The 14,488-nt window shown below is 40.6% G+C and overlaps 1 protein-coding gene across 5 annotated transcripts in view; it reads right to left on the bottom strand.

The window, feature by feature from the left end:
* Positions 1-14,488, bottom strand: part of TESPA1 (thymocyte expressed, positive selection associated 1) — a 56,741-nt gene that overhangs the window by 26,455 nt on the left and 15,798 nt on the right. For 2 of the 5 annotated variants that reach the window (XM_082421806.1, XM_082421810.1), the window contains exons 1-3: positions 7,712-11,040; positions 6,747-6,789; positions 146-195 (exon numbers count right to left, since the gene is read on the bottom strand). In XM_082421806.1, the coding sequence (XP_082277932.1) occupies positions 146-195; positions 6,747-6,789; positions 7,712-7,874 (256 nt within the window). In that variant the 5' untranslated portion in view covers positions 7,875-11,040. Of the gene's footprint in view, positions 1-145; positions 196-6,239; positions 11,041-14,488 lie in introns of those variants that run through there. The other 3 variants (XM_082421808.1, XM_082421807.1, XM_082421809.1) reach the window with 3 other exon arrangements.

The raw sequence follows: 14,488 nt of genomic DNA, 5'->3' as shown, positions 1-14,488 counted from the left end.
TTATGACCACTAATAGGCGTTCTGTAGGCAATGAAAAGATAGCATCTTACGCACGCATACACATGTGCATGTACACACACACACACAGCCGTGTCGCTGTCTAAGGTAGAGGAACAAGAGGAGAAAGAACAGAGCCTCTACTTACCGTTGTGGATCGGCTGTCCGGCTTCCTCAAAAAACCCTTCTTCAAAGTATCTAAAAACCAAAAAGAATCTCATAGGTTTAAATCACTACATTTTCGAAAGGGCTTTTCTTCAAATATTTCCCACAAGTTCACGTAATTTTCCAATGAGAGTCAGTAGTATTTAAATTGCTTTTATGTTGAAGAAAATGGAGAGTGATGATTTGACTAACAAATTCATAGAGGTAGACAGAAGGTGCTGTATTTTATTTTATTTATTTATTTATTTATTTTTTGTTCATCACATTTATTCATTTTCATCCTAATTAATAATAAATAGAATTAGTTAAAGCAGGAATAATGGATTTGAGATTTGTTAGATAATGGATTTGAGAGTTGTTAGAGATCTTGCCAACACACAGACACACACCACAATTTCTTACATAAAATAATTTTACATCCCAAGGAAATTATTAGTATGATACACACACATATATATGTATATACATAAAACTTCATAAACTGCCATGGTGCTGTATTTTAGACTGTGCTGCCATTGTGCTGATAACAGTGTCCCAAGTCAGTTTAGCAATGATTCTTCAGTAGCTAGGAAATAGGAAAGATATGGAAGCAAAACTGGAGAAATATATTCACAGAAGCAGGGGTCTGGGTGCCATAAACTTTCCATCACAAATACAAATATTGAAACTAAGAAACAACTTTTAGGAGGTCATCTTATCTACCTACACCTCCTTCCTTTTCTCTGAGCCCCGTTCTTGCTGAATATCACGTCTTTCAGGAAGCAGCAGGAACCGCATCTTGGTTAGAGATTACATTTCTACATTTTGCGATATGGGCTTATCAAACATTTACTGTCTCCACAGGAAGAACAATCGGAATTCAGCATCCATGGTAGTGAGAAACAACTTAAATGAGGAAGAAATTCGCTGTCTCAAACGGGTGATTGAAGTTGTCTGTGAAAAAGCTTTGAACAGGGACCAGAGCACCTGGATTCCAGTCCTGGCTCCTGGCTGCTGCTATGTTCCCAAATATTAAGTAAGGGGATTTAGATGCCTAGATATTATCATTATCTAAGTTCACTTCAAACACTGACGTGTTGTGAGTTTTATAGTTGGCTTTCCTGAAAGTTTTAAAAATGGAAGTTGCGCATGATGCTTTGAATGTCATCTCAAATGGAGGCTGGAATAGAGAAGAGTTGTTCAAGTGAGTTAACAGGGAAACTGACTGGAGAGCATCCACTGGAGCTGGTCTTAAACGAGCCTTCTCCTTTATCAGTCTCCAGAGATCCAGGCACCTCTCAGGCTATTGGGAGTATCAGTTCACAAAATGTTTAATAATGAAAATGGGCTTATAGACTCAACATCTGTAGAACGAGCTGTGTTTAACTTTACAAAATAAATCCCTACATATATAGACATCTTTTGCTGGTACTTTCCTTTCAATAGTGAAAAAGTCAACAATATTGTCTAAAATCTGGATTTTTACATGTCCTCATGAGAAAAACTGTACATCAATATATGCTATAAAATGTGGAATGATACTCAAGGTAATTAAGAATGGGTAACTCTAATAAACACAACTATAACTACAAATACATACTTCTCTTCCTAATATATAATTACATAAAGATATATATTATAATACTACAAGCGTGTTAGTATATATAACATTACAAATATTAGTATAAATTAATATTTCCTATTACTATTAAAAAACACTATGATAACAATATAGTCAACTACTAGAATGCTGAGATCTACTGTTGCATTTAATGCTTGTGCTGTAGCTACACAGTAATGCAACTACTAAAGCCTACAATTACTCTAACTACAATAAAACACACTACTGTTACACTTCTAGGTATGCAATCAATGGAAATGCCTGTATACGTTCACCAAAAGAAATAATGTTTACAATAACTCAGAATCGGCAGACCCCCAAATCTCTAGTTATTGTAAAATGGATAAATTGCATCATCAATAGACAATGCTACACAACAATGGAAAAGAATGAGCTACTGCTGCATGCAAACACATGGATGAACATCACAAACATAATGCTGAACAAAAAAAAGACACATAAAACAGTGCATATTGTATGATTCTATTTATATAAAGTTTAAAAAGTACAAAATTTATCTTTGATGCTACAAGTCAGGGTATTGGTTACCCTTGGAAGCAGGGCAGTGAACAGAAGGGGACAGAAGGAGCTTCTGGAGTGCTAGTGATGTTCTATTTCAGATTTCATCACTATATTCCCTTTGAGAAAATTCATTGAACCATATATTTAAGACTCGTTTATTTTTCAGTAAATACTTTATACTTCAACACAATTTATATTGCTATTATTTTATATTTATATTTATATGGATATTTATATGTATATTTATATACAGCTTTATTTAGGTATAATTGATAAACAAGGAACTGCACATATTTAATGTGTGCAACTTGATGAGCTTGGACATATGTAAACACTTGTGATACCATCCATCACCAATCGAACTAACAGACACATCCAACAACTCCCAGAGTATCCTTGTTTCCCTTTGATTTTTTTTTTTTTTTTGAGGTAAGAACACTTAATATGAGATTTACCCTCTTAACAAATTTTGAAGTGCACAATACCATATTGTTAGCTATAGGCACTATGTTGTACAGCAGGTCGCTAGAATTTATTCATCTAGCATAGCTGAAATTTACATCCATTGAGTTGCACTACAATTTATATTAAAAAGAAAAATGCTACTGATATGTATGCTATACTTCAATAAAATTTACATTAAAAAATACCACTGATAAAATTCCTTATTTGCCCAAAGCAAAATTTAGTAACACAATATTTGTTGGGTGTGCATCCTTCATTTCTATTTTCTAGCTGCGCCCTAGCAGGCATGTCCATAGTCTCTATATGAGGACCAGCTCAGGCTGACCCTTGTGATGGTATGCTTTTCTATGTGTATGTGGGATACACCACACAAGTATGGACATAGGCCTGGATCTGTTGATCCATGCTCAGCTCCTCTGAGCATGATGGTCTGAAATTTCATGTCCCTCATCCAAGTCCCAGGTCTTTCATGAGTTATTGCTTAGAACATAAAATCAATGACTAGAGACTAGATCCATAGCTGCTCCTCTCCACATTTGCACTGAAAGGTTCCTTAGCATCATTTCAAGTCTGACATAGAAGAGCCAAGCTACTGCTCTTCCTGTATACCCAATTCATAAACAAAGAGTAGGGAGGAGGATTGGACTGTGAGAAGAAGCATGTGGCTATTTTTAGCTTCTTCCAGCAATTTCCATAGATTCTGCCTGCAGAGACTGACGAAATAAAAATCCATTTTCAGGCAAGACAAAAATTTAAACAAATTTTTTTTCCTGCCTGTTTTGGCCTCCTTCCTCCCCTCTGGTGTGCATTGTACACCTGCATTATGCATTAACCAGACCTCTGCAATGGCAGAAATATCTGCTCAACCGTAGAGATCAATTTTTCTTCTTCTGGCACCAGCCATGTAATGCCCTAGATGATAATATTTCTTTCTCAGTCCTATGTATGTGGTCGTGATGACCCACCTCTCGCCTTGTACGTGCAAACATCTTTGGTGAACTTTATGTACAATTCCAATATGTCATTTCCCTTAAAGATAGTGACTGGTGCAGAACAGACTGGTCAGATGACCTGGGGAGATACAGTGCAGCACCTAATAGAAGTTCTTAGCTTCAATACTTACTTATGACCTATTAACATTACTAGCTATATTACTTGTAATCTTATTTTACAAGATTATTTTTTCTTGCATTACCGTATGTGTGACTGAGCCTCAGATCAAATTAATGATGATTAGGCAACTTGAAATGATTGATCAAATATGTAGTTCTATAAGATCAATAATAGTGATAGTGTAAGTCTAGATATAGGAAGAAACAGCAAGAGGAAATAATTTCCTGGACCATAACAGACCAGCAAGACAGGTGGTCCAGAGGCTTTTGGCTACTGTTAACAAGGCCTAGTCCAGTAATAGCATATTGAGTGGCCTATCAAAGAAATCCTCACCTGACCTGGGAATAAGCATTCCTAGTGCCATGGGACAAACTGGTCATGAAGTGCCTCTCAAAGCTTGGTCGAAATTAAGACTGAAAGGGAGGGGATTGCAAAATGAAGAATGTTGCCCACCATCCAGTTCTACAAGAATCAAGTCATTAGCCACTGCAGTCGCTGACCTACAATACACCTTGAAGGGATTTCAGGACAAAGATCAGGAGAAGGCACTTTTGTGCTCTGGGAAAACTGACAGAACTGGCCCTCAGATAGTTAGATATTTTCAGGAGAAGTTTTACTCCCCTTCCTTTCTAACTTTCTTCCTTCCTAGAGGTAATCACTGTCCTAAAGTTGATATGTATCATATCTGGACACACTTTTCTGATAAATAAAAGGATACAGATAGATGCCAGGTAAATAGATAGATGGACTTATTTTGTGAAATTTTAAAGTAGCATAAAGCTCACCTTTATAAACTTCATGTAGGGGAGCAAAATTTGCCACCCTGAAATGTCTCTTTGGCATGTGGATTATTTCAAGCTGAAAACAACCAAGGCTCAAAAGACTCAGGAAGAAACTTTGACCTTCTCCCTTAGCTGCCTAAAGAATTTGGATAGAGGGACGGTAACAGGAATAGAGATCTCACTAGAGAATATGAACTAGGTGTGTTGGAAATCAGAGTCTGCTCGGTATCCCGTTGTCTTTACATAGTCCAGTAAGTATTTGTTTACCAAACATTTGCCTTTTCATCTCCATGTGAATTGCCTTCCCCCCCTTTGAAGTCCCAAACCACTACCCTCACTATCATCTTTTGTCTTTAGCTGAGGATGGTATTTAAGGTGAGGGTTTCACCATTTTCGTGAGTTACTCAGTTCTCCGGGATGTCTCCCATGTATACATGTTATTAAACTTTTGTTTGATTTTCTCCTGTTAATCTGTCTCATGTCAATTTAATTCTCAGATTAAAGAATTAAAGAAGAACCTAGAAAGAAGGGTAGAGGAACATTCTTTCCTCCCTGACACCACTCACATATTACTACAGAGTATAAAGCACTTGTACACATATATCATTTAAATCTCACAAGAATCTTTTGCAACTTTATTATTCTAGCTCTCCACTTTACAGAAGACGAGTCTGAGATAGAATTTCAGCTGTTTGCTTACAGCTGGTTATACAGATGGTTAGCACAAGAATTAGGCTCAAATCTTGGAGCCTTTTCACTCACCAGACTACTTTTTCATCATAAATTTTGGTTCAGGGTTTATCTTGGTAGAATATAGGTAGGGAAAGGTGATTTCTGGAATTTACAATCTTGTATTTCTGGGAATTTATTCTTTTCAACTAGAATGTAGTATGTTTGCGGTCAAGGAGCATATTTTAAACTACTTGGCACCCCTCTAGGCCATTTAGACAATCAGACAGTCAGCAAACGAACGGTTAATAATAATTATTGACTTGAATTGATAAGACTGAAGAATAGTTAATGGGATAAAGACAGTAACTGAGCCCACCGGTTCTCCTGTACGTATCTGGAGAAGCATTTTAAATCCTGGGACAGTTCTCACACACCCAAACCTGCAAACATTACCACCATCCATTTACTTCCCTATATTTTGATTACCCTTAATTGACTTTGAAATTCCGAACCAGATTATGACAATAAAGACAACATGTTTTGTAAACAACAAAAACACAAAATAAATTCTTCCTGGCCTTACCTCCCAGGGCAGAGTTAAAATAAACAACCTTGGATTCTGCAGTGCTATTTATTTCCTACCAAAAAAGCCAGAATGGGTTTATTCATATGTTAATAAACAAGTTTAGATAAAAGGCTATATAAAGCTTGAAACATTTCTGAAGAGGAAATAAAGAGTAGGCGGGAGTGATAAGTTCTGAGAATTCATTATCACACAAATGATCACACTTAAATAGGTCACAGAAGCTTTCCCTCTGTGTCTGGGTAGACTGAACCTAAAATGGTACAGGCAGAGGGGGTGTAGGGTTTCCAATTTTAATGTGTTTCTCAGGAAAGAGATACTACATTTTGCCTTGAAGTACCTGCTCCAATTCGTCACTGCTTTGAATGACTGGGGTAAACCCTTAGCCCCTCTTCCTGTGTTCTGCAGTAGAAATAAACAACATAATGATTCATAATGAAGAAGTACTCTGACCATAAGAACAATTAGGTTTCTAACTCCTCTTTTGTTACACAGTGTAAAACTCCAGTCTGAAGGGAAAATCAATGGAGCAGGAATCTGGAATTTAGCCCAGCTCTTCCCTATGGCTACACATTTCCATCCTTCTTAGTTTTAGACCAGGTCCAGCCTGTACTTCCAGATCCTCACCCTAACTTAGTCTCAGCCCAGAGACGCACTTGATTCATAGCCCCAATCCCCACACTCACCCCAAATCTTTACAATCCCCTCTCCCTTATTTCAACCTCACTTCTAATCATTACGCCCAATTAAAATTCATGTCCCTGCTCTCTGAGTTCTCAAGAGCCGGAGCCTGTTAGCACATCCGACCATCAACCACGCTCAGTCCAGCTGCCTCGCCAGCACTTACCCACAATCCTGCAGCCAGTCTTCAATCTTGTTGATTGGATTCCCTAGAAAAGCCAGACATCAGATCACCGTGGAAACTGAAGGAAATCAGACTTCCTCCCTGAAATTCACCCCATTCCACAAACTTATCATTATATAAGCCACCTCATGACTCCTTTTTCTTCCCATAAAACTTTTAAGATAAAAGAGGAATATACCGGTGTATAAAAATAGTGGATATTTCTTCTCTCTCTGCCTCTGTGCCCCCTTTCTCCCAGAAACTTGGAAAATACCCCAAGGTTTGGGAACAGGAATAGATCCTTCTCTTTAAAAAAAAAAAAAGGAAAAGAAAAAAACAGAAAGAAAAAAAAAAGCACAATTTTGCGTTTGCGCTTTTTGTTTCCTACCAAATAAGCGAGGGTGGGTTCACTTATTTAAGATTTATTTTTTAATTTATTTTTTACTTTTGATTCTTATGTCTGTAGTGTCACTGGAACCTAAAAGAAGCTCTGAGAGGCATGTGGAAAAGGTACTATTACTATTTCAGGTACTAATACTTCAATTAGACGAGCACGTCCTAGAGCGGTGAGCGACTTGCCAAAGGTCACGTCACACAGCTGAGTTGCAGCCAGAGCCCAGGCACCCAGATTGCGTGTAACCTTGTTACACAGACAACACAGAGACACTCCAAACATTCATAGAGAACCCTGGCCTCGGATCCTCACAGAGAGCTGCTCAGGACAAGGCAAAAGTGCGCCTCTTCCTTTTTCCCAGTCGTACGCTGTTTCCTTCTCACATAATTCATGCTTCATATTACGTTACTCATCTTCCCTTAAACTCATTTAACCCAGTCAAAATAAGCCTCATGGGGGGGGTGCCTAACCTAAACCCAGAACCCGCTGCCCGCACTGCAGACCTGGGCATGTGGCACGTTTTCCATATCACAAGACAACGTGCAAGTCTGTTTGATGTCTAATGGCCTCTTACCTTCCTGGAAAACATCATCCAGGCCAGAAGGCTCGGGATCTGGGACACCCTGCAGGGCTGCGGCGGCCTCCTCTTCCAGGACCTGGGTCTGCCAGTGGCGGCTCTGTCGGAGCCAGGCCCGTCGCCTCTCCCAGGACGTGGGGCTCAGCACAGAGCCCTCCATGGCGCTGGTTCAGACTTCAGGGCCTCCCGCCACAGGGATGCTGTCCTGAGAGTTGGAACACAGTGATGCTCTGTCATCCTCTGGTCAGTAATCACCACCCCCAGGGCTGTCCCCACATCTTCCCAGCTCTGCAGAAAGGAGCGAAACCCTCTGCCTGTTCCGGAGGAGGGAGGAGATGTCTGGTTTTTCCTCCATCTTCCAACAAAAGGGATGCTCTGAGCAATCTAAACACCAGGTCTTCCAAGTTTGGAAACTCGAAATATCATATGATTTAAGGGACACTGAGAAACCGCTTCTGACTTGAAGAGCTGCTACTTCTCATGATAGGTGAAATGCTGTATTAGAAAACATTTTCTTTAGTTCTTAAGAAATTTGTCTCCCAGAATCTTCCATTGTAATTTAAATATCTTTAAATTTGCAATGTGCAAATTTCACTTTATTTGATCCTCGTAAAGATATATGAAGTCTCAGATCTCAAAGGTTAAACGGATTTTCTAAGGTCTCACAACAGGGATGTCAGTCGAACTGCAGTCATTCTGGGCTTGTTTTGTTTTGTTTCCTATTTAGCATAGGATTTCTCTGGGAGTGGTAGGGATGAGGGTGGGGAGAATCCCATAATAAAAACAAGGAGACATTGCCTGAAGCAATTAGCAGTTACCACTTTCAGGATCATCACTTTCTAATTTGTCAGCTTGGGCTTCTCCATGGCTCTGAGTTAATTGTCCAGTTCATCAGTGTGCTAATATTTCATTTAACACTGCCTAATCAACACCTCTGTATTCTTCCAAGAGATACATTCTGATGGCACGAGCCACTTATTCAAAGAGGAAGACAGAGAGGATGAATCATTCGATTGTCCAAATAGAGCTTAAAAAGACTTGAGGCTAATGTACAGTCATTGTACAGGCTTATACTCTGTCCTCCTGCCTCTTCCCCACCAGCTGCACTCACAATCCCCACAGTGAACAGGTGGAGATGGGACCAGCCCTTGTCACTGGAGCTGCCATAAACGCTTCATCCTCATGGCTACACCTTTAACTGCTGGAGTTAGGAAAAATAAAAGGGGGAAATAAATAAGAAGAGTGCCAGTTTCCGGAGACTTCTGCTTCTCAAACACTTAAAAACAAAATCATCAGTGAAGCATTCAACGATTTAGGCACTAAAATACCTATTTTTGAAAAGAAAGTCCTGAACATAAAATGCATTCCTAGGGCAATAAAATTGTTTTGGATGTTTCTGCTTATTACAGACAAAACATATCCAGAGAAAAATAGTACGTAATTACTGCTGTCTGATCTAAATTCTTTTACTTCAGGTCCAGCCTAAGGCATGTCTCTCCCCCAAGGAGAGACAGCAGTTGGCACTATGAAACTTTATTAACCCTGGACACCCGGCCCTTTCTCCACTGCCTGTGCCTTTGAGGGGAAATTAAACAACTGAATGAAGTCTGTGGTGCATTGTGAAGCCACAAAGAGGGGTAGCAGAGAGAATTTGTTGTCCTTTGGCCAGAGCTGTTATGAGGTGATAAAATGAGGACGAAACTGCCACTATAAAGAATTTAGGGAGAGAGTCTAAAAAGCCTTGTTAGTGTGCATTTACCTAGTCCTGCACCTCCATCCAAAATATTTAATAGGTTGGTGTCAGTCAGTCCGGGGAAGAAAATATCAAAGGCTGACTTGCCTATTGTCTTTAATTTCCAGAGCAAATGAATCTCACCTAAATCACAAGAAATCTTCAGGTCATAAGAAGAACTAATTTGGTGATCAGGGGAATTTAAAAGGAATTCAGAAATTCAGGAAGGAAGGAAGGGAGGGAGGGAAAGAGGGAGGGAAGAAGGCAGGAAGAAGGGAAGGAAGGAGGAAAGGAAGGAGGGGAGGAAGGAGAAAAAGAAGGAAAGAAGGAAGGAACCTTTAACTCCCACACTTTATTCTGCCACTTACTAATGGTATAGCCTTAGCAAATTCAATCCCTTTCTCTGGGCTCAGTTTCTCAATGAGGATGTTATAGCCTAGCACAGTGTCAGAATCTCACTAATTGAGATGAGTGATGGAGGCCTCTACTTTGGTTTCAGCATCCTCTGTGATGCGAATCTATCCCACACTCCTCCTACATCTTTGAAAATACGTCAGACTCATACAGGCTCATTTCCCCTCTGCCCCCTGAAAATGCTTATCCCCCGTTCAACCCTAGGCTTTCCCCGTGTTTTTCCCCTCCCTCTTCTTCCCTCTCAGCCTTTGGCACACTTAACCTGAAAGTCCAACTCTTAACCAATTTCTCCGTGAAGCCAGGCCTGGCTTCCACAGCCTCCAAATGATAGTCACTTCCACTGAGCTCCTTCCCTGCTTAATTTTCTTCTTTGTTGTTCTTATCACTAACATACTTTATGTTTTATTTGTTAATCCAATTTATTGTTTATTCTTCTGATTAAAATAGAAGCTCCACAAGGACAGAGATTTTTGTCTGGGTTGTTCACTGCTATGTCCCTGATGCCTAAAACAGAACCTAACTGATTTTCCCCAATCTCTGCCACACGTGGGTTATAGAGAGCTGTTCACAGGGCATTATGTGGGAACACTATAAGTACAGCAGTATTTGGAGGCCGGGAGAAATAAAATTGTCTGGTTAGTGGTAACAGAGGGAAGCTGCGCTGCTTGGAGATGAGAAACTGGGTATTCTTTGTGGAAATCTGGAGGAAGTGACACATGGTTATCAGACGAGCACATCGGCAGTGAGAGTGTTAGAAAGAACTGAAGGATGGAGGCACACAGCTGTCAAGATGGCACCTTTGAAAGCATGGGGGGCCCTGGTGATAGAGAGAGGGCATGGAGATATTTCCTCCAAACAGGTCATACAAAAACACACACCTGGGGGCTTCCCTGGTGGCACAGTGGTTGAGAATCTGCCTGCCAATGCAGGGGACACGGGTTCGAGCCCTGGTCTGGGAAGATCCCACATGCTGCGGAGCAGCTGGGCCCGTGAGCCACAACTACTGAGCCTGCGCGTCTGGAGCCTGTGCTCCGCAACAAGAGAGGCCGCGATAGTGAGAGGCCCGCGCACCGCGATGAAGAGTGGCCCCCGCTCGCCGCAACTAGAGAAAGCCCTCGCACAGAAACAAAGACCCAACACAGCCAAAAATAAATTAATTAATTAATTAATTTAAAAAAAAAAAACACACACACACACCTGGATGTACAATGGAGTTTGGTGCAGTGAAAAGAGCGCTAATGGGAGTCAGGAGTCTTGGGCGTTCTTCTAGACTTTCTGTCCAATTAACTGACTTCTGGCAAGTCAATTAGGTTTTCTATTTGGGCATTGACTTCATCCTCTAAAAAATGAATTGGTGGGACTCAATGTTGTAAAAGTTCGCCTCTAATACCAATGTTTATGAATTTATTCCAATTGAGTCTGAAATATTTGTAGGAATAATACCTGTACAGAAGATGCATTTGTGTAGTTTTTCTTGTAATAATTAGGAAATGGTCCAGTGGCCTCTGGAGTTACTTGCCATTTAACAAATTCCCTTTCAAATTAACACTGACTTACGAGGTTCTTGGACTTAAAACCTTCAGTGACCCAGGAAAGTGGTGAGCCTGGATGAGGGAGGCTGAGAAGGAGCCCAAAGGAGTGTGATTCAGTCAGGAGAGCTCAAGGACCCCCAGCACTTCTTGGACTTTTCTGCTTCTTTGCTTTAGCTTACCCAGTTTCAGCCACCTTCCTCTCTACCCAAACACATTCTATCTACACTTTGAAGGGCTCCTCAAGTCATCTCCTTTCTCTTGCCCACCACTAGCACCCAGCACATGCGCCTAGACCACAGTCAACAAGACGTAAGTGGCTACCTTTCTGGCCGTTATCCACCATTGCTTGTAACCCGTCCCCTAAATCCTACCTCAAGCCAGTGCATGGTACATTGCAACAGAAGGGTCTCAGTAGATACTGTACCTGCAGAGGACCAAGAGTCACACTGCTGCTGAAATATTATCCCCCTCTAGTGTGTATCATAGGCCAGGGGCTCCCGACTTTCCACATGGTCTCAAATCCTAATGTATATATTTTGGATGCCTTCTAATGAAAAGGACTATGCTTGGGGCATAGTCACGACACCCCTTTGTTGATAGAACATAGGGCCACACAAATCTGACTGAACTTATAAGCTGAAACTATCAACTTCTCTTATCCTAAAAAAAATATTTTCCAGAATTTTTCATTGTAAGTTTTTATTCCCTGGTCAAAAGTTCCTTCTGGAATCTTGAGTACCATTTTTCTTGATGCTGGTTTAGACTATAATATTACATTTAGTCTATCTTCTGTGGGGATGAAAGTCTGATGCCTGCTGATATATTTTCTCTGACATTCCCACTAACCACCCCCCTACCCCCAAAAAAACAGCAACACGAATGCCACGCTGGTTCTGTTTCTACTTGCCTGAACCACCCCAAAGCCTCCTTTCCCCCTCTGCTATCATTTTCAGTCCTTTGTCTTTTCTTCTTTCCTACATTTTTCTAGGGATTTACTCCCAAAATATTTCTCCACAATCTGTTGAGTGTTCTGGAATCTGACTACAACCAAGTACAGTAGGAGAGAATTCTTTTTCTGAGGATGTTATAGTTCAAAGCAGAAATTGCAGCAACCATGATTGAAGTTAGACAAGAGGAATCACCATTAATGGTTTAAGACTAGGGAGCTGGGGGCTTCCCTGGTGGTGTGGTGGTTAAGAATCCGCCTGCCAATGCAAGGTACACGCGTTTGATCCCTGGTCGGGGAAGATCCCACATGCCGCGGAGCAACTAAACCCGTGCGCCACAACTATTGAGCCTGCGAGCCACAACTACTGAAGCCCGAGCGCCTAGAGCCCGCGCTCCGCAACAAGAGAAGCCACCGCAATGAGAAGCCCGCACACCGTAAAGAAGAGTAGCCCCCGCTCGCCGCAACTAGAGAAAGCCCGCACACAGCAACGAAGACCCAATGCAGCCAAAAATAAGTAAGTAAAATAAATTTATTTTAAAAAAAAAGACTAGGGAGTTGTTTCAGAGCTTTGAAAGGAATATCTTCCAACTAAAATCATCAGCAGAAGCATTAACTTTAGTAGCAGAGAAAACCTTTATGGGTATGTGATTATTACTACACCGAGAACATAACTTACTTCCAGTCTCTTTTCTAAGGAATGTAGTCAGAGATTCACTTTATATAAACATGGGCAAGTCAAAGCAATAGGTACTCATAATAACTGAGATGTATAGAGTTCCTTATATTTATCCATAAAACTGTCCCACAAACTACTTCACTTAATCCCAACAATCTCCTTGGAGCTAATTATTGTTATCTGAAGCTCAGAGAGATATGTGACTAGTCCAAGGTCATATATTTAGGATCTTGTGGTACTGAGATTTAAACTCAGATTAGTCTGACCCTAGTTGTATCATCTTTCCACTAATAATAGAGTAAGAGAATGAGCTAAGATCACCATGCAGGTGTCAGTAATAAATGTAATTTAGGATAAAAGAAGGAGAAACTATGTTAGCAGATTCTCTATTTCACATGCTAGATGAACTCTCCATTTTACAGTCTAGTATAGAAGAGGCAGGTAAACCAAAAGTAATTTATGCTTGACTTTGTGACAATCTTAGTAAAGGAAGAGTTGCTTTGTTTGGTTATTAGTGTAGTTTTCCTTCTTGACTCCAACCAGATGGTTATGAAGTGGTTTTGCCTTCCTCAGGCTTAGAGTGCTTTAGCAGCCAGGGCCCAGCTAGGTTCTAGGTAAGAGGAGAGAGTCTGCCTGGAATTTCACGTTACTTTTAGACTGTTGTGGCATTCAGAACATTTAGCAATGGTTATGGAGTAGCACAGGCAACTCAGAGGTGACACCAGTCACGGTGCTGTGACTGGGTCCTACAAGTGCGTGGCTAGCTTGGCACTGAGTTTTTGGTGCCATCTGGGGAGTCTTGTGGGAAGAGCTGGGGTAGCTGGGTTAGTGATGGGCACTCAGCAGTCTTGGAATGATGAATATTTATCATAATCTGATATGAACATATTTTAATATCTTAGCAACCATATGGGCCTACCAATCTGTACCTGCCAAATATCAGCTCTAGTTACAGATGTCTTACCGTGGGGATATTTTGAAGGGGTCTAGGAAGGATGGCCAACTCTTGAGGAGGAAAACTGGAGAAAGAGTGTGGGGCTGTGCAATCGGAGTAAAGCTTGTCTGAAATCACAGTTCTGTCTACTCACTGCATATGTGTCCTCAGTGAAATTCCTTATCCCCTCTAAACCTGAGTTTCTTCAAATAAACATAGTGTACATAACATAAAACATAGTGTACAAAACTTGTTGGGTTATTGGGGTTTAAAAATCAAAAATCAGATAATGCATACTAAGTCCCTGATGTATAAAGGAGGTGCTTAATAAATATAGTTATTATTGTTATTAATTTCCCCTCAGTCTAAGCCATTCACTAAAGTTGGAACATTTTCAGGAATAAGGAAAGAAGGAAGGAGAAGGAGTGGGCAGCAGGGTACAGAAGTGTGCATCAAATCCACATGGTGAAAGAAGGATGACGCTGTTAAGAAGAGATAAAAAATAAGCAGTAAATAGGTCCTCTGTTCTTACTTAAC

This window comes from Balaenoptera physalus, assembly GCF_965194825.1.
Source record: "Balaenoptera physalus genome assembly, chromosome: 13".
Taxonomy (NCBI): Eukaryota; Metazoa; Chordata; class Mammalia; order Artiodactyla; family Balaenopteridae; genus Balaenoptera; species Balaenoptera physalus.
The sequence above is the reverse complement of the archived record's forward strand: the minus strand, read 5'-3'. Positions and strand labels throughout refer to the sequence as shown.